Source organism: Microcaecilia unicolor, chromosome 1 (assembly GCF_901765095.1).
Source record: "Microcaecilia unicolor chromosome 1, aMicUni1.1, whole genome shotgun sequence".
NCBI lineage: Eukaryota > Metazoa > Chordata > Amphibia > Gymnophiona > Siphonopidae > Microcaecilia > Microcaecilia unicolor.
Window position 1 is genome coordinate 766,062,711 of NC_044031.1, and position 18,984 is coordinate 766,081,694.

Here is an 18,984-nt window from a genome sequence, read left to right on the forward strand (position 1 = left end):
TTTCCAGTGACCGGCATTGAATATCTGGGAGGGGGGGGGGGGGGGGGGGAATTTTTGGCCATTATAAAAACTTAACTGGCTAAGGGCCCTGTTTACTAAGGCGCGATTGCATTTTTAACGTGACTACTGTTATCACGCACGCTAACCATGTAGGTGCCTATAGAGAAATTGTAGGCGTGTAAACAGTTATTCTCCGAGGACAAGCAGGCTGCTTGTTCTCACTGATGGGTGACGTCCACGGCAGCCCCTCCAATCCAGAATCTTCACTAGCAAAGTCTTTGCTAGCCCTCGCGCGCCGATGCGCACCGCGCATGCGCGGCCGTCTTCCCGCCCGAAACCGGCTTGTGCCGGCCAGTCTTCTTTTGTCCGCGCTCGGTACGGTCGTGTTTCGCCGTTCGCGCCCCTAAAGCTGACCTCGCGCGTCTCCTTTTTTGGTTTTGCTACAAAAAAAAAAAAAAAAAGATTTGGAAGAGGACCTTTCCGGTCTATTTCCCTTCCCGCTACTTCCAGTTTTTGCCCCGGTAAGTTTTCTTTCGTCTTCGGGGTAGGCCTTTTTTCAGGCCTCGGGTCGAATTTTTTCTTCCCCTCGTTTTTTGGTGCCTACCGCAATTACGAGTTTCGATTTCGCCGGCGAGATTTTTCCGCCCATGTCATCGAAGTCTCCCAGCGGCTTCAAGAAGTGCACCCAGTGCGCCCGGGTAATCTCGCTCACTGACAGGCACGCGTCGTGTCTTCAGTGTCTGGGGGCTGGGCACCGCCCGCAGGCCTGTAGTCTCTGCGCCCTTTTACAAAAGCGGACTCAGGTAGCGAGATTGGCCCAGTGGAACGTTTTGTTCTTGGGCTCTTCGTCGGCATCGGCACCGGGGGTATCGAGTGCATCGACGTCTCCAGCGTCCAGACCTTCATCCTCGGCCGCGAGTGCATCGAGGCATCGACCCTCTGCATCGGCGCTGAGACATCGGACGACTGTGTCGACGTCGGTGGTACCGGGACCTCGTCTGCTGATGTCGTCGGACGGTGGTGCTTCGTCTGGAGTGCAGGTGAGGGCTGTCCATTCCCCTGCTGGTGGCGGTGAGCCTTCGGGTGGGTCTCCCCCTACCCTGAGGGCTCCTGCGTTACAGCCCCCCCGAGACCGACCTTCTTCGGCCTCGGCCCCGAGGAAGCAACGGCTGGATTCTACGTCCTCCTCGTCGGTGCCAGGAAGCTCCGGTGACATGCTTCGTCCCAAGAAGTCGAAGAAGCATCGACACCGGTCCCCTTCCCGTGTCGGCACCAAGAGCTCTGGGTCGCCGAGGGAGTCGGCATCCAGCAGGCATCGGCACCGAGAGGACCGCTCACCCTCTGTTCAGGAGGTGTCGATGCGCTCCACTCTGGACAACCCGGAACAGCCTCCACGCCCGGAACAGACTCTGACATCGACACCTGCATCGGCTTCCACGTCTTTCTCCACAGCCGCTCTGCACGAGAGTCTCCGGGCCGTTCTCCCAGAGATTCTGGGAGAGCTGTTGCGCCCTTCCCCTCCGGTACCGGGGGTGCTTGCGCCTCCGGTACCGTCAAGTGAGGCGCCGGCTGGCCCCTTGCCCGGGGTGAGGTCTCCGACATCGGTGCTGCTTGCGGTACAGACTGCGGTCGCCTCCCAGGAAGGCTCCCCGACTACGTCGGCGGAGGGAGCTTCGCCGGCGCGGGAGTGTACCTCTCGACGCTCCCACCGTGGCCGGGGTTCCACGGAGTCGAGCCGGGCACGGCTTCAGACACAGGTTCGTGAACTTGTGTCTGATACCGATGGTGAGGCCTCGTGGGAGGAAGAGGAGGACATCAGATATTTCTCTGACGAGGAGTCTGATGGTCTTCCCTCTGATCCCACTCCCTCTCCTGAAAGGCAGCTTTCTCCTCCCGAGAGTCTGTCTTTCGCTTCCTTTGTCCGGGAGATGTCTACGGCCATCCCCTTCCCGGTGGTTGTGGAGGACGAGCCCAGGGCTGAAATGTTTGAGCTCCTGGACTATCCTTCTCCACCTAAGGAAGCGTCCACAGTACCCATGCATCATGTCCTCAAAAAGACATTGCTGGCGAACTGGACCAAGCCATTAACTAACCCCCACATTCCCAAGAAGATCGAGTCCCAGTACCGGATCCATGGGGACCCAGAGCTGATGCGCACTCAGTTGCCTCACGACTCTGGAGTTGTGGATTTGGCCCTAAAGAAGGCTAAGAGTTCTAGGGAGCATGCTTCGGCGCCCCCGGGCAAAGACTCTAGAACCTTAGACTCCTTTGGGAGGAAGGCCTACCATTCCTCTATGCTCGTGGCCAAAATTCAGTCGTACCAGCTCTACACGAGCATACACATGCGGAACAATGTGCGGCAGTTGGCGGGCTTGGTGGACAAGCTCCCCCCTGAGCAAGCCAAGCCTTTTCAGGAGGTGGTCAGGCAGCTGAAGGCGTGCAGAAAATTCCTGGCCAGAGGGGTGTATGACACCTTTGATGTTGCGTCCAGGGCCGCTGCTCAAGGTGTGGTGATGCGCAGACTCTCATGGCTGCGTGCCTCCGACCTGGAGAATAGACTCCAGCAGCGGATTGCGGACTTGCCTTGCCGTGCGGATAACATTTTTGGAGAGAAAGTCGAGCAGGTGGTAGAGCAGCTCCACCAGCGGGATACCGCTTTCGACAAGTTCTCCCGCCGGCAGCCTTCAGCTTCTACCTCTACAGGTAGACGATTTTTTTGGGGAAGGAGGACTGTTCCCTACTCTTCTGGTAAGCGTAGGTACAATCCTCCTTCTCGACAGCCTGCGGCCCAGGCTAAGCCCCAGCGCGCTCGCTCTCGTCAGCAGCGTGCGCCTCAGCAAGGCCCCTCGGCTCCCCAGCAAAAGCAAGGGATGAGCTTTTGACTGGCTCCAGCAGAGCATAGCCGACATCCAAGTGTCAGTGCCGGGCGACCTGCCAGTCGGAGGGAGGTTGAAAGCTTTTCACCAAAGTTGGCCTCTCATAACCTCCGATCAGTGGGTTCTCCAAATAGTCCGGCAAGGATACACCCTCAATTTGGCCTCAAAACCTCCAAATTGTCCACCGGGAGCTCAGTCTTACAGCTTCCAGCACAAGCAGGTACTTGCAGAGGAACTCTCCGCCCTTCTCAGCGCCAATGCGGTCGAGCCCGTGCCATCCGGGCAAGAAGGGCTGGGATTCTATTCCAGGTACTTCCTTGTGGAAAAGAAAACAGGGGGGATGCGTCCCATCCTAGACCTAAGGGCCCTGAACAAATATCTGGTCAAAGAAAAGTTCAGGATGCTTTCCCTGGGCACCCTTCTCCCCATGATTCAGGAAAACGATTGGCTATGCTCTCTGGACTTGAAGGACGCCTACACGCACATCCCGATACTGCCAGCTCACAGACAGTATCTGCGATTTCAGCTGGGCACACGTCACTTCCAGTACTGTGTGCTACCCTTTGAGCTCGCCTCTGCGCCCAGAGTGTTCACGAAGTGCTTGGCTGTAGTAGCAGCGGCACTTCGCAGACTGGGGGTACACGTGTTCCCATATCTCGACGATTGGTTGGTGAAGAACACATCCGAGGCAGGAGCTCTACAGTCCATGCAGATGACTATTCGCCTCCTGGAGCTACTGGGGTTTGTGATAAATTATCCAAAGTCCCATCTTCTCCCAGTGCAGAAACTCGAATTCATAGGAGCTCTGCTGGATTCTCGGACGGCTCGCGCCTATCTCCCAGAGACGAGAGCCAACAACTTGTCCCTCGTCTCGCGGGTGCGAGCGTCCAAGCAGATCACAACTCGGCAGATGTTGAGATTGCTGGGCCACATGGCCTCCACAGTTCATGTGACTCCCATGGCCCGCCTTCACATGAGATCTGCCCAATGGACCCTAGCTTCCCAGTGGTTTCAGGCTGCTGGGGATCTAGAAGATGTAATCCACCTGTCCACGAGTTTTCTCAAATCCCTGTATTGGTGGACGATTTGGTCCAATTTGACTCTGGGACGTCCTTTCCAAATTCCTCAGCCACAAAAAGTGCTGACCACGGATGCGTCTCTCCTGGGGTGGGGAGCTCATGTCGATGGGCTTCACACCCAAGGAAGCTGGTCCCTCCAGGAACGCGATCTGCAGATCAATCTTCTGGAGTTACGAGCGGTCTGGAACGCTCTGAAGGCTTTCAGATATCGGCTGTCCCACCAAATTATCCAAATTCAGACAGACAACCAGGTTGCCATGTATTACATCAACAAGCAGGGGGGCACCGGATCTCGCCCTCTGTGTCAGGAAGCCGTCAGCATGTGGCTCTGGGCTCGCCGTCACTGCATGGTGCTCCAAGCCACATATCTGGCAGGCGTAAACAACAGTCTGGCCGACAGGTTGAGCAGGATTATGCAACCTCACGAGTGGTCGCTCAATTCCCGTGTAGTGCGACAGATCTTCCAGGTGTGGGGCACCCCCTTGGTAGATCTCTTCGCATCTCGAGCCAACCACAAAGTCCCTCAGTTCTGTTCCAGACTTCAGGCCCACGGCAGACTGGCATCGGATGCCTTCCTCCTGGACTGGGGGGAGGGTCTGCTGTATGCTTATCCTCCCATACCTCTGGTGGGGAAGACTTTGTTGAAACTCAAGCAAGACCGAGGCACCATGATTCTGATTGCTCCTTTTTGGCCGCGTCAGATCTGGTTCCCTCTTCTTCTGGAGTTGTCCTCCGAAGAACCGTGGAGATTGGAGTGTTTTCCGACCCTCATCACACAGGACAAAGGGGCGCTTATGCATCCCAACCTCCGGTCCCTGGCTCTCACGGCCTGGATGTTGAGAGCGTAGACTTTGCCTCTTTGGGTCTGTCAGAGGGTGTCTCCCGCATCTTGCTTGCTTCCAGGAAAGATTCCACTAAGAGGAGTTACTTCTTTCTATGGAGGAGGTTTGCCGTCTGGTGTGACAGCAAGGCCTTAGATCCTCGCTCTTGTCCTACACAGACCCTGCTTGAATACCTTCTGCACTTTTCTGAGTCTGGTCTCAAGACCAACTCTGTAAGGGTTCACCTTAGTGCGATCAGTGCATACCATTACCGTGTGGAAGGTAAGCCGATCTCCGGACAGCCTTTAATTGTTTGCTTCATGAGAAGTTTGCTTTTGTCAAAGCCCCCTGTCAAGCCTCCTACAGTGTCATGGGATCTCAATGTCGTTCTCACCCAGCTGATGAAACCTCCTTTTGAGCCACTGAATTCCTGCCATCTGAAGTACTTGACCTGGAAGGTCATTTTCTTGGTGGCAGTTACTTCAGCTCGTAGAGTCAGTGAGCTCCAGGCCCTGGTAGCCCAGGCCCCTTACACCAAATTTCATCATAACAGATAGTCCTCCGCACTCACCCTAAGTTCTTGCCAAAGGTTGTGTCGGAGTTCCATCTGAACCAGTCAATTGTCTTGCCAACATTCTTTCCCCGTCCTCATTCCTGCCCTGCTGAACGTCAGCTGCACACATTGGACTGCAAGAGAGCATTGGCCTTCTATCTGGAGCGGACACAGCCCAACAGACAGTCCGCCCAATTGTTTGTTTCTTTTGATCCCAACAGGAGGGGAGTGGCTGTGGGGAAACGCACCATATCCAATTGGCTAGCAGATTGCATTTCCTTCACTTACGCCCAGGCTGGGCTGGCTCTTGAGGGTCATGGCAGCGTCGGTAGCCCACTTGAAGTCAGCCACTATTGAAGAGATTTGCAAAGCTGCGACGTGGTCATCTGTCCACACATTCACATCTCATTACTGCCTGCAGCAGGATACCCGACGCGACAGTCGGTTCGGGCAGTCAGTGCTTCAGAATCTGTTCGGGGTTTAGAATCCAACTCCACCCCACTAGGCCCATGTTTTATTCTGTTCCAGGCTACACTCTCAGTTAGTTTGATAAGTTTTTAGGTCAATCTCAGTTATGTCCTCGCCGTTGCGAGGCCCAATTGACCATGGTTGTTGTTTGAGTGAGCCTGGGGGCTAGGGATACCCCATCAGTGAGAACAAGCAGCCTGCTTGTCCTCGGAGAAAGCGAATGCTACATACCTGTAGAAGGTATTCTCCGAGGACAGCAGGCTGATTGTTCTCACAAACCCGCCCGCCTCCCCTTTGGAGTTGTGTCTTCCCTTCTCTTTGTCTTGCTACATATGAGACTGGCCGGCACGAGCCGGTTTCGGGCGGGAAGACGGCCGCGCATGCGCGGTGCGCATCGGCGCGCGAGGGCTAGCAAAGACTTTGCTAGTGAAGATTCCGGATTGGAGGGGCTGCCGTGGACGTCACCCATCAGTGAGAACAATCAGCCTGCTGTCCTCGGAGAATACCTTCTACAGGTATGTAGCATTCGCTATGTGCGTACATGGTTAATGAGCGTTAAAAATGCTAACGCGCCTATAACGCGGCTGAGTAAACAGGGCCCTAAGTTAATATTCAGCGCTGGCTGGTTAAGTTTATAGCAGCTAAAGATAGGCCTTCTATTTTGGCAGTACAATTTGGCCGTTTAACTTGGCTGGTGAAATGTTGAATATTCATGCAATATAGCTGGATAGCTGCTACGCGCTGACTGAGAATTTTCAACAGGAGATAACCGGCCATCTCTCGCTGAATATTCACGGATAGGCGGTTAAGTGTTATTTAACCACCCAGGAGCTGTTCCTGGCCAGTGGCCAGTTAAATAGTGCTGAATATTGGCCAGATTATATTTGTTTATGCATCTCTTATTAGAATTTGGGCACATCCAGCCATTCAGGTTTTCAGGATATCCACAATGAATATGCATGGTAGATTTGCATACAAATTGAAATTATACGTAAGTACATAAGTGTTACCATACTGGGACAGACTAAGGTCCATCAAGCCCAGCATCCTGTTTCTAACAGTGGCCAATCCAGGTCATAAATACCTGGCAAGATCCCCAAAAAGTACAATATATTTTATGTTGCTTATCCTAGAAATAAGCAGTGGATTTTTCACAAGTCCATTTTAATAATGGTCTATGGACTTTTCCTTTAGGAAGCCATCCAAACCTTTTTAAAACCCCGCAAAGCTAACTGCTTTTACCACATTCTCTGGCATCGAATTCCAGAGTTTAATTACATGCTGAGTGAATAAATATTTTCTCCGATTCATCAATAAACATACAAATTCTCTTCTATCTCAAACTTTAAGTTACCAGATTTCCTAGCAAAGTAATGCTTACTTTACCCATAGAGGCTTTGTCTTCTCGCAGAACTCCCTCTGAAGCTATTAAACGTAAATGAAAGCATACATATTATGCAAATAAAGCAGAAAGTAATCTTAATTCTACAAGAAGGCTGCTATTGTTGTACAGGTAGATGAAATTGTGGACTAGTCTTTGACAAGGAAAGACACATCTTAACGTTACTAGATAGCAATGTGTATGTCTGTGTATGACAATGCTGTGTATTAGTGATGGTTTGTAATCTGTGGTGTTTGTTTATAACCTCATAATATTAACTCATGGGTGTGTATTTCTGATATTATTACAACCTGTACCTTTATGGGTGTTATTTCTTACAATTAGGAGAGAGGACTCTAAAGCTCTTGACAGTTGGCAGGATGTAGGTTATACTGAGCACCTTTGCAGAACGGACTCTGTTCACTTTCCCTACTTTTCAGAAATATCAAACCCTGTTAAACTTACAGATTGATGCTTTTAAAAATGTATTCACTGTATGGGGTACACAACAGATTATGCTCTTCTATCAGTACTTTTGCCTTTGACTCTCATGCAGTGCTGCTGTTCAGAACTGGGTTCCAGGAGTAGGAAAAATGGTCTGGTTATGCATCCACAAGATGTGTTGTTTTTATTGATTGGTATATAATAAAGGAAGGAGTCTTTAACCTGGATGTCCTTAGTCCTTGGCTGTTCACTACTTTTGCTTATTTATATCAGACCACCACAGAAGAGCACTTTGGCTGGGGAGGAATCCACCCAAGGGACTAGGAGCATTTCCATTGGTTTTGGTTAGGTGCTTTACTTGAGCTTGTGTCTTCTGCTTCTTAGGAAGAGGAGTGAGGCTGTACTACATCGGTGGGGAGGTGTTTGCCGAGTGCCTGAGTGACAGCGCCATTTTTGTCCAGTCTCCTAACTGCAACCAACGCTATGGCTGGCACCCAGCAACGGTCTGCAAGATTCCACCAGGTAATCGAGCAGTTTGTTCCCCTGGCGGAAAATAATTTAAAATTTACTTTGTGCCAAATGTTCACTCTCAGCCTACTACCCTTTTGCCTGTTGTGCTCCTTAGGGGAACTCTGCACAGCGGCACACAGCGCAAAATTTGTGCAGAATTCCCAATGTAACCATGGGCAAGCAGCGCCTCTGTCCATTCTCTCCCTCCCCCGCTGAGCTCGGACAGCAAGAAGAGGAGAAAGTGAACTGCTGCCATCAGGTCACTTCCTCACAGCTCATATTTTATTTAATATATTGCAAGTCGTAACAGTTAAGCAGTTTACAAACTGTAAAAAGATTTGTACAGAAATCAGACAGAAGAATTTAAAAAGTGGGGGAGGAAGGCCTAGCTTACAAATTAGTTCATCTAAGATGTAAAAAAAACAAAAAAACAATATCATCAAATGGTAAGGGAAAAAAAGGACATTTAATTTACATTTATGTGTAAAGCACAGAAGGAAGGGAAGAGATGCATACAGAAGAAGTCCGAGTGGTTCACAGAGTCAGCTCTGAGCCAGCACAGGAGAGGAGTAAGTGACCCAGTATGCAGTGGTTCATTTCCTCTTCTTGTGCGAGTTCGGGAGGGGGAGGGAGAGAGTGAACAGAGCTGATGCTGCCCATGGATGAAGAAGGGGGCAGAGCAAAATGATTGGGAGGGGTGGGGGCAGACAGAGCGTGGTCCTTGGGGACTGGGGAGGGGGCAAAGCAAAGTGACAGTGTACCAAGGCAATTGTGGGGGAGGGTGCAAAGAAAGCTGACATTGTGCATCTTGCCACCCCCCCCCCCCCCCCCCCCCCGTGGACCTGGATTTTCAAAAGGCGTTTGACAAAGTACCTCATGAACGACCCCAGAGGAAATTGAAGAGTCATGGGATAGGAGGTAGTGTCGTATTGTGGATTAAAAACTGGTTAAAGGATAGAAAACAGAGAGTAGGGTTAAATGGGCAGTATTCACAATGGAGAAGGGTAGTTAGTGGGGTTCCCCAGGGTTTCTTTACCTACATGGGGATGGAGGTTGAGCTTGAAGGAGGAGAGAAAAAAAAAAAACTTCTAGCACCAAGGGGATACAAAACTTAAAACATTTTAGAGTCTAATATTGATGTTTTTATTCCACTTCAGCGAGGTGGCTCAAGGTAGATTACAGTAAGATACAGACCAAAGAAATAATCCCTCTTATAACAAATTATTTCCATTATAGTTATAATTTATTTATTTATTTGCTGCACTTGTATCCCACATTTTCCCACCTATTTGCAGGCTCAATGTGGCTTACAAAATGTTACAATGACATTCGCGTTAATAGAATAAGAATTTCAGAATATAAAGCATATAAGGTGCATAAGAATATCATAGGAATCATGAGTCGTCTTCCCTATAAGCTACCTGGAAAGGAGTAGCTGGAATGCCTTGTGCTCTGGAATCTGAAAAGAAGTGGCAAACTATTTTCCAGGCCATTCCCTCAGAAAATAAGCCCCCGGGGAATATTTAAAAAGTAAATGAAAAATAAGAAATAAAAAAAGCTTTATATCCGTCAACATGTTCTCCAGTTTCATCCAGCGACCTCTGTTATTCTTTTAAAGTAATCTTTTAAGCCTTAGCACACTCTATAACTAATAGCTACTGATTTTGAATGAATGGCCTGTGTCTTATTTAAGACACCACTATGGATGGCAAAAGCTACATATAAAGCCCACTTGTTTTACCTTTGCTGCAGGGGCCTGTTGCGGGATACACTCCTTGTTAAATACCTTTTAAATAACAGACGCTTCAACTACTCCGAGGCGAGTTGTTGACTTCTAAAACCACAGCAGTGAAAAACATTTTCCCCAGACGGAGGAAAAAACACTACTGAAAAAAAAAAGTTAATGGTGCCAAAAATAAATATCAATAAATGAAGTGTAGCCCACACTCAGTCCAAAAAAAAAAGTTATTGATTGTTACTTAGTTCCAATAAATAGAGCAGAAGCAAAAGAAGGGGAAAATGTGCCACCACTTAGCTTGAATTGCTGGGGTTTGTTGGATTTGAGCGTGGAAGCGTAACGAGAGATTTGGAAACATTGCACCATGGTTTCTTTGGAGCATCAAGCAGTTCAAGCTATGAGGTGCTAGAGTTTTCCCTTTTTTTGCTTCTGCTCTGTTCGTTGGAACTAACTAACAATAACTTATTTTGGACACTTCATTTATTAATATTTATTTTTGGCACCATTGACTGTTTTTTTTTTTTTCCAGTAGTGTTTTTTTTCTCTACATCTGGAGAGGAGTTTTCCACTGATGTTTTTTTCAGCTCTGTAGAAGCCTGTGATAGTAAACCCCTTTTAGGTTTTAAAAGTCAACCACTCGCCTCAGGGTTGTTGAGGCTACTATTATTTAAAAGGTATTTAACAAGGAGTGTATCCTGCAACAGCCCTTGCAGCAAAACTGTCTTATTGATAAAAACAGGCTCCCTTCAGACGGTTTGTAATCAAAAACAAAAACATAAAACCAGACAAAAAAAGTTTGATGGTTGCTAAACTATTTCCACGTTACAGTGATGGACCTTACAGTGCCCCAAAGGTTATTAAAACACACTGAAATTTCCTTAAAGCCTTCTCTCAGTTTGACCTGATCAGCACATTTAGACCTTTGCCTTAAATTTATTTCATATGACAGATACAACCCGATCCTTCACCCAGGAGTATTTCAGATCCGCTCCACCATTGTGACTGCACCCAGTTGGATTCTGTTTAACTTAATGAACCTTATTCATTTTTGGAACTGGAGCTAATACTTTTTATTACTTTTTGAAGATTTCTATAGTTGTTCTTTCATGTTCAAAGTATAAACATGTAGACGTGAGAGGGGCACTAGATGTAGTTGTACTTGGATTTTAGGAAAGCCTTTGACTCGGTTCTGCACAGGCGACTGATGAATAAACTGAGTGCCCTCAATATGGGACCTAAAGTGACCGACTGGGTTAAAAACTGATTAAATGGAAGGAGACAGAGGGAGGTGGTAAATGGGGTTCGCTCCAAGGAAAAGGATGTTATCTGTATGTTACTATGTTACCGCAGGGGTATCATTCCTCTGACCAGCTCTTTTTAACATCTTTGTGAGTGATATTGCAGAGGGACTGTCTGGTAAGGTTTGTCTCTTTGCAGATGATACCAAACTCTGTAATAGGGTGGACACCCCAGAGGGTGTGGATGGCATGAGGAAGGATCTAGCGAAGCTGGAAGAATGGTCCAATAATTGGCACCTAAGATTTAATGCTAAGACATGCAGATCCATGCAATTGGGTGACAAGAAGCCAAGGGAACGGTACAGTATAGGGGGTGAAGTGCTTCTGTGTATGAAAGAAGAGTGGGACTTGGGGGTGATTGTGTCTGATGATGTTAGAGTGACCAAACAGGTAGAAAAGGCGACAGTCAAAGCCAGAAGTGTTCTCGGGTACATAAGGAGGCGATACTGCCCATGTATAAATCTCTGGAAACCACACCTACAGAAAGATATAAACAGGATGGAGTCGGTCTAGAGGGTGGTACAAAACTGGTCAGTGGTTTCTGTTATAATACATGTGGGGAAAGACTTATAGACCTCAATATCTATATTTCAGAAGAAAGGCAGGAGAGAGAGGATATGGTAGAGACATTTAAATACCTCAGTGGTGTTGATGTACAGGAGGTGAGCTTTTTTCAAATGAAGGAATGAGGGGGCATACGATGAAAATGTAGCTAAAAGTGGCCTCAGTGCGCGGGAAACACATGCAGGGGCGTAGCCAGACCTCATGGTGGGAGGGGGCCAGAGCCTGAGGTTGGGGGCACATTTTGAGTGCTGCCTCGCCACCCCCACCGCCTCACCTCGCCTCCTTCCCCCCACCGCCTCAACTCGCCTCCTTGCCGCTTCCCCTCACAAACAAATATCTTTGGCCTTCTTCAGCGCCAGCCTCCGGCGCAGCCGCGTTCGCTGCCTTCCCCCTGCTCTTCTTTCTTCTTGGTCCTCCTGTGTAAGCATCAGCGTACACAAGAGGAGCAAGAAGAAAGAAGAGCAGGGGGCAGGCAGCGAACGTGGCTGCGCCGGAGACTGCTGAGCGTCAGCGTGCACAGGAGGAGCAAGAAGAAAGAAGAGCAGGGGGCGGGCAGTGAACGCAGAAGGCTTTGGCTGGCGGGGGTTGGGGACCCCCGCCAGCCAAACCAGGGGCCCGGACAAAATTTACAGGGGCCCAGGCCCCCATGGCCCCCCATAGCTACACCCCTGAACCCATGTAGTAGCGTAACCACTTTTTAGCACAGCTTAGTAAAAGGGCCACTTAATGCACTTCTGATTGGAGTGAACACTTTTACAAGGCTCTATATTTAATTTTCCTATAGGCACAAAGGGGCCCTTTTAGTTTTTCTGCAGTATAATGTGGGAATATATCACACGATAGCTGCAGATTTTACGCGGCACCCCAGTGGAGGCGGAATCAGCATTTTCTAATGCCAGCTCTCTGGTAACATAGTAGGTGATGGCAGATAATGACCTGTACCGTCCATCCAGTCTACCCAAAAAGATAAACTCATGACATACGGCAGATGTGCTAGTCCATATCTATACCTGATCTTGATTTGTCCTTGCCATTTTCAGGGCACAGACCGTAGAGGTCTGCCCATCACAGTCCTTGTTATAAAAGTTCAGAAGTTGTCATCGAAGCCCCATTCCCTAGCCCCAATCCAGCCCATGCAAATCTGTTCAGCCACGATCAGATTACAGACCCCGTAGAAGTCTGCCCAGTATTGACTTTGCTTTTCAATTACTGGTGTTGGTGCTCAGTCTCCACCAAGGTTCTTTGGATCCATTCCTTCTAAACAGGATTCCTTTGGAGCCCTTTTAGTAATCTGCGTAGGTGTGTACGCACGTCCTGCGCGCTTCAGTTTTGAACCACTGCCCGGCTACCGCGTGGCCTGGGCAGTAATTTCATTTTTTACACGCGTGCGCTATGTGCACCAAAAAGATGTTTTTTATTTTCCAGTGCTCAGTGCTAACTATCATTCTATGTGCGCTGACAGTTACCGTCCGGTTAACGCGTGAGACCTTACCGGTAGGTCAGTGGGTGGCGGTAAGGTCTCAGGCCCAAAACGGATGCGCGCCAATTTTCATTTTGCCTCACGTCCATTTTCAGCCAAAATAAAAAGGCCTTTTTTTGCAGGTGCGCTGCAGACTTGGCCTGCGCGTGCCTAATACATGTGTCTACACCAGCGCAGGCCATTTTTCGGCACACCTTAGTAAAAGGACCGCTTTGTTTTTATCCCACACAATTTTGAATTCCGTTACCACTTTCATCTCCACCACATGACAACACACAGTACCTTGCCACAGTTAATGTGACAGTGCTTTACTGTCTCCTGTTTAGGAGGGGCTAAGTTCCCCCGCATTAACTGCATGTTAGCTAGTTAGCCTGCGGTAAGTGTAACATGCTAACTCCCTGCCTATGCAAGGCCCCTTGACAGAAAACTTCAGTAATGCACAGTTTAACACACGGAAATAGACAAACTACCGAGAAACCCTAAACCCGGTCACGCAGCACCCTGTTTCCGTGCATTAACTGCACACTGAGGGGCCGATATTCAGACAGTGGGAGGCAGCCTGACTAACTGGCCAGATATTCAATGCTGGGATGCCGGGCTGTTTCTGGTGACCAACGTTGAAGATCTGGTTTATTTTTTATTTAACCAGCCAAACTGATATTAGCGCTGGAAAATTAAGTCTCTGGCAGCTGAAAATAGGCCTGTTATTTGGGTGGCCCGATTTGGCTGCCAGACTTAGCCGACGATGTGCTGAATATCATGTGATATAGCTGGTTAGCCGCTATGTGTTGGCCGCCAATATTTGGCAAGAGATAGCCGGCTATCCACCCCCCCCCCCAAATGAATATTCTCAGATTGCCAGTTAAGTTCTATTTAAGTGGCAGAAGCCATTCCCACTGGACATTGGTGGGGAGGGGGGTTGGGGTAAGTGCTTAATGCACAACAAAACTAAAGTACGTAATGGACATAACACTTCCGTTGTATGCTTCCCTAATGTGGCTGTGCCACATGAACTTTATCTAACTACTCTTGTCTCTCCCTACGGCCCCCCTTCGGGTACTCCGTTCCGTTGATAAATCTCTCTTATCTGTCCCCTTCTCCTCTACTGCTAATTCCAGACTCCGTTCCTTTTATCTTGCTGCACCTCACGCCTGGACTAGGCTTCCTGAGCCTGCACATCTAGACCCGTCTTTGGCTGTTTTTTTTATTTTTGTTACATTTGTACCCTGCGCTTTCCCACTCATGGCAGGCTCAATGCGGCTTACATGGGGCAATGGAGGGTTAAGTGACTTGCCCAGAGTCACAAGGAGCTGCCTGTGCCTGAAGTGGGAATCGAACTCAGTTCCTCAGTTCTAAAGTACACCACCCTAACCACTAGGCTACTCCTCCACTCCAAACTTAAAGCCCACCTCTTTACCACTGCTTTTGACTCCTAACCACTGCTCACTTGCCCAGTCCTTTTTATCCTCACCTCTTTATTCCCTTACCCTTAATTGTTCTGTCTGTCTGCCTGTCTTATCTAGATTGTAAGTTCTTTGAGCAGGGACTGTCTCTTTTTGTGTATGATGTACAGCGCTGCGTAATCCTTGTAGCGCTATAGAAATAAGTAGTAGTAGTAGTACACCGGAGTCTGCAAAGGCCTCTCCAGTACTATGTAAGCCACATTGAGCCTACAAATAGGTGTGGAAATGTGGGATACAAATGTAATAAATAAATAAAGTAAAAGTACCCCAAAATATGTAGTGATGTTCCTGAAGTGACCTGACTGACAGCATCAATCCTTTTTTTTTTTTTTCTGTTCCTAGGATGTAATTTGAAGATTTTTAACAACCAGGAGTTTGCTGCTCTTTTGGCACAGTCTGTGAATCAAGGCTTTGAAGCGGTTTATCAGCTGACCCGCATGTGCACGATCCGAATGAGCTTCGTCAAGGGCTGGGGTGCTGAATACAGGTCAGTGCGTACATCTTCAATTTATTTTACCATACAGCAAATTTGTGCTTATTATCCGTGGAATTAGCATTTTATAGCTCAGGAAATGAGGCTCTGTCTGCCTACTGAAGTGGTTTGTTAACACGTATTGCACAATGCTAATTGTTTAATTTTTTTTCATTTTGTTTTTCTTTGGTCCTACTTTTACTGATTTAACTCAAAACAGTATTTCTAGGATGTCTTGATGCTTGTTTTGTAGGTTCTAGATAGTTGAAGATGGATTATTTTTATTTAAAAATGGACCTTGTTAGACTTTTATGAGCATATACATCCCCTGGCCTACTGTCTGTCTTTTTATCTCCTTTATCGGGTGCTGAAAGCAGGTGGTCCTAAAAGGCTACAGCTTAGATTCGTTTGTCAGAGCTATTAGAAGTGTGTGCTGTAAATTTACACATGCTGTGACTGTCTGTATTTATGCTTAGGGTATCCCCAAGCAGATCAAAAAGGCAGAAAAATGTGATTCTTGTTGATGATGGAAGAGAGTTGAACAAGTTTTAAGTATTTTGTGTAAATTGGAGATGTGCAGATTACAGCCGGATGGAGCTTTAAATCCGGTCTTGGTGGCAGGTTGACTTTGCCTGCAGAGTTGCAGAGTCCCACTCATAAGGAATGTGTCTCCCACTCTCTGAACCTCATGTCTCATTCATTAAAGCCCTGGTGTCTATGAACATAAGAATAGCCATACGGGGGTCAGACCAATGGTCCATCCAGCCCAGTATCCTGGTTCCAACAGTGGACAATCCAAGTCACAAGTACCTGGTAGAAACCCAATTAATAGCAACACTCCATGCTACCAATCCCGGGGCAAGCAGTGTCTTCCACCATGTCCATCTGAATAACAGACTATGGACTTTTCTTCCAGGAACTTGTCCAACCCTTTTTTAAACTCGGATACGCTGACTGCCAATTACCACATCCTCTGGCAAAGAATTCCAGAACTTAATTATTCTTTGAGTGAAGAAATGTTTCCATGTAACTTCATGTATTAATCCACAAACGAACCTTTTCCGGAGATGCGAAGGAGGTAGAACGAGAGGACATGAAATGAGATTGAAGGGGGGCAGACTCAAGAAAAATGTCAGGAAGTATTTTTTCACGGAGAGAGTAGTGGATGCTTGGATGCCCTCCCGCGGGAGGTGGTGGAAATGAAAACGGTAACAGAATTCAAGCACGCGTGGGATAAACATAAAGGAATCCTGTTCAGAAGGAATGGATCCTAAGGAGCTTAGCCGAGATTGGGTGGCAGAGCTGGTGGCGGGAGGCGGGGATAGTGCAGACTTTATATGGTCTGTGCTAGAGCCGGTGGTGGGAGGTGGGGCTGGTGGTTGGGAGGAGGGGATAGTGCTGGGCAGACTTACACGGTCTGTGCCCTGAAAAGGACAGGTACAAATCAAGGTAAGGTATACACAAAAAGTAGCACATATGAGTTTATCTTGTTGGGCAGACTGGATGGACCATGCAGGTCCTTTTCTGCAGTCATCTACTATGTTACTATATGAGTGTCCCGTGGTCTTTGTACTTTTTGAAAGAGTAAAAAATCGATTTGCTTCTACTCATTCTACACCATTCAGCATTGTGTAGACCTCAATCATATCCCCCCTCACTATTTGCATACTTAGTTCTTCCTTCCTCTGTATGTACAACTACATTTGTTTAAACCTATGCATACTGCCACCGGGGGGAGTGGGAGGGGAGTTATCAACATCAATTTTCCGGCCAGAGAATTTACCTGTATTGCCTTCACTCTGTGCATCCTTTCAGAGGCTCCAAAGAAAAGCAAATATTTTATACTGTATTTGGGGGTTTTTTTCCCATTGGTAAAGTAATACTACTCTTAAATCTTTCTAGATGTAATCCCCTGATAAACTGGACAGGAGAAGGTATGAGGAATTCCCCAGGGGATTACTAGAATTGGTGTGTAGAACTCTCCAGATATTGGGAGATCAAGTGACCAGGACGTCATAGTTGGGGTGGAGTTTGAATGTTATAAAAGTTAGGCGATTACAGAGCACATGGTCTTTGGTTGCCTTCACTCCCACCGGGACCCCCGAAGCGAGGAGGTAACCTAATCAGGCTCAATAACCTAAGGCTAGACTAAGAAATTGTTGCTGTTTATAAAAGCAGTAACAGTGAGGAGAGCTCCGGGTGAGTAGAAAGGATTAACCCCCCCCCCTCCCCCGGAAGCAGAACAGGAAGAGCCTGTTCGAGGCCAGAGGCAGCAACTCGAAGAAGTGGAGCTCTGGAGGTAGAGGACGGACAGGGAGGTCTGATCCTGAGTGGGTCCGGCAGCTGGGTAAAAGCATAGCGGGACAGCTTGACTCGGAAGGAGCGGGAAGCCTCAGCCTTGGATTTGTTCTGCCTGAAAGGATGGGTGTTAGAGGACTGGTTGGTACTGCAAACATTTAAATACCCTCGGATTTTCAAGAGACTATTAATTCAGTAGTTAGAACTTTTCACCAAAAGTCTTGAATTGGCACAAAAACCTCTCTCAGCTGTTGTTACAAGAAAAAGTATGAAGTTTGGATAGCTGCTTGTTGAAGTGTTCCAGTAAAGTTGTGTTTTGCATTTAACATAAAACCTGGAGTGGAGAGTTTCATTGGAGTGTGAATGAAGTCAGTTTGCTCTAAGACTATTAAAGGAATAATAGAGTGTGGCTTGCCCTGGGATTTGTAGTGTGGAATGTTGCTACTCTTTGAGATTCTGCATGGAATCTTGTCACTCTTTAGGATTCCAGAATCTTGCTATTCTTTGGGGTTCTACATGGAATGTTGCTACTCTTTGAGATTCTGCATGGAATCTTGTCACTCTTTAGGATTCCAGAATCTTGCTATTCTTTGGGGTTCAACATGGAATGTTGCTACTCTTTGAGATTCTGCATGGAATCTTGTCACCCTTTAGGATTCCAGAATCTTGCTATTCTTTGGGGTTCTACATGGAATGTTGCTACTCTTTGAGATTCTGCATGGAATCTTGTCACTCTTTAGGATTCCAGAATCTTGCTATTCTTTGGGGTTCTACATGGAATGTTGCCACTGTTTGGAAAACAGGATACTGGGCTAGATGGACCATTGGTCTGACTCAATATGGCTACTCTTATGTCATTAAAAATCCTACGGCCTACTAGAATCAAGCCTGGCCCCAGCCTGCGCCCAGCTCAGTAAAAGCAGAACTATTGTTTGTGGCCCTGGTTTCGAGTACCTGATCTGAAGAGCTAGCTGGTGCCCAGAACTTGTGGTGAGACCAGGGTTACATAGATTTAGACCCTGTAGATGCATTGTCTTAAAATCTCATCTTTGTGATGGTTCACCCTTGGCGTTTCTTTGCCTGTGGCAGTGGATCCTTGTAGCTTTGGATGGAAGTGCAACAGCTGCGTCCTCCAGCTATTTTGGAGAAGTTGCAGCAAAGAGAAGTTAACATAGGATCCCAAGCAGAAGAGCCCTAATCTCTGACCTTTCCTCACAGGTGGGGGGGAGTTCCATCCCTTATATCATTCTGGTCACCTTCCTCAGTACTTTTTATAATTCAGCTGTTTTTTTGAACTTCCCATTTTAGGGGGGAAGTTATCAAGGTGCAGTTAAAGATGAGCTTTTTACCAGGGGAGTTACCAAGCTGTGGTAAATAGTATTGCTTGTGAGCCACATCTTAAAGGGGCCACAGTGCTGTCCATCCCAGGATACTGGGCTAGAAGGACTATCAGTTGGACCCAGTATAGCTGTTCTTATGATCTTAAATCCCCTGTGGAGGATGATCGCATTTTGGCTTTGGCACCAAAACCAGCCCGAA

General features: G+C 47.7%; 1 protein-coding gene across 1 annotated transcript in view; it reads left to right on the forward strand.

Moving 5' to 3' along the window:
• Positions 1–18,984, forward strand: part of SMAD3 (SMAD family member 3) — a 205,110-nt gene that overhangs the window by 164,549 nt on the left and 21,577 nt on the right. Inside the window, exons 7-8 of the mRNA XM_030189793.1 lie at positions 8,007–8,144; positions 15,018–15,162. Of these exons, the coding sequence (XP_030045653.1) occupies positions 8,007–8,144; positions 15,018–15,162 (283 nt within the window). The remainder of the gene's footprint in view (positions 1–8,006; positions 8,145–15,017; positions 15,163–18,984) is intronic.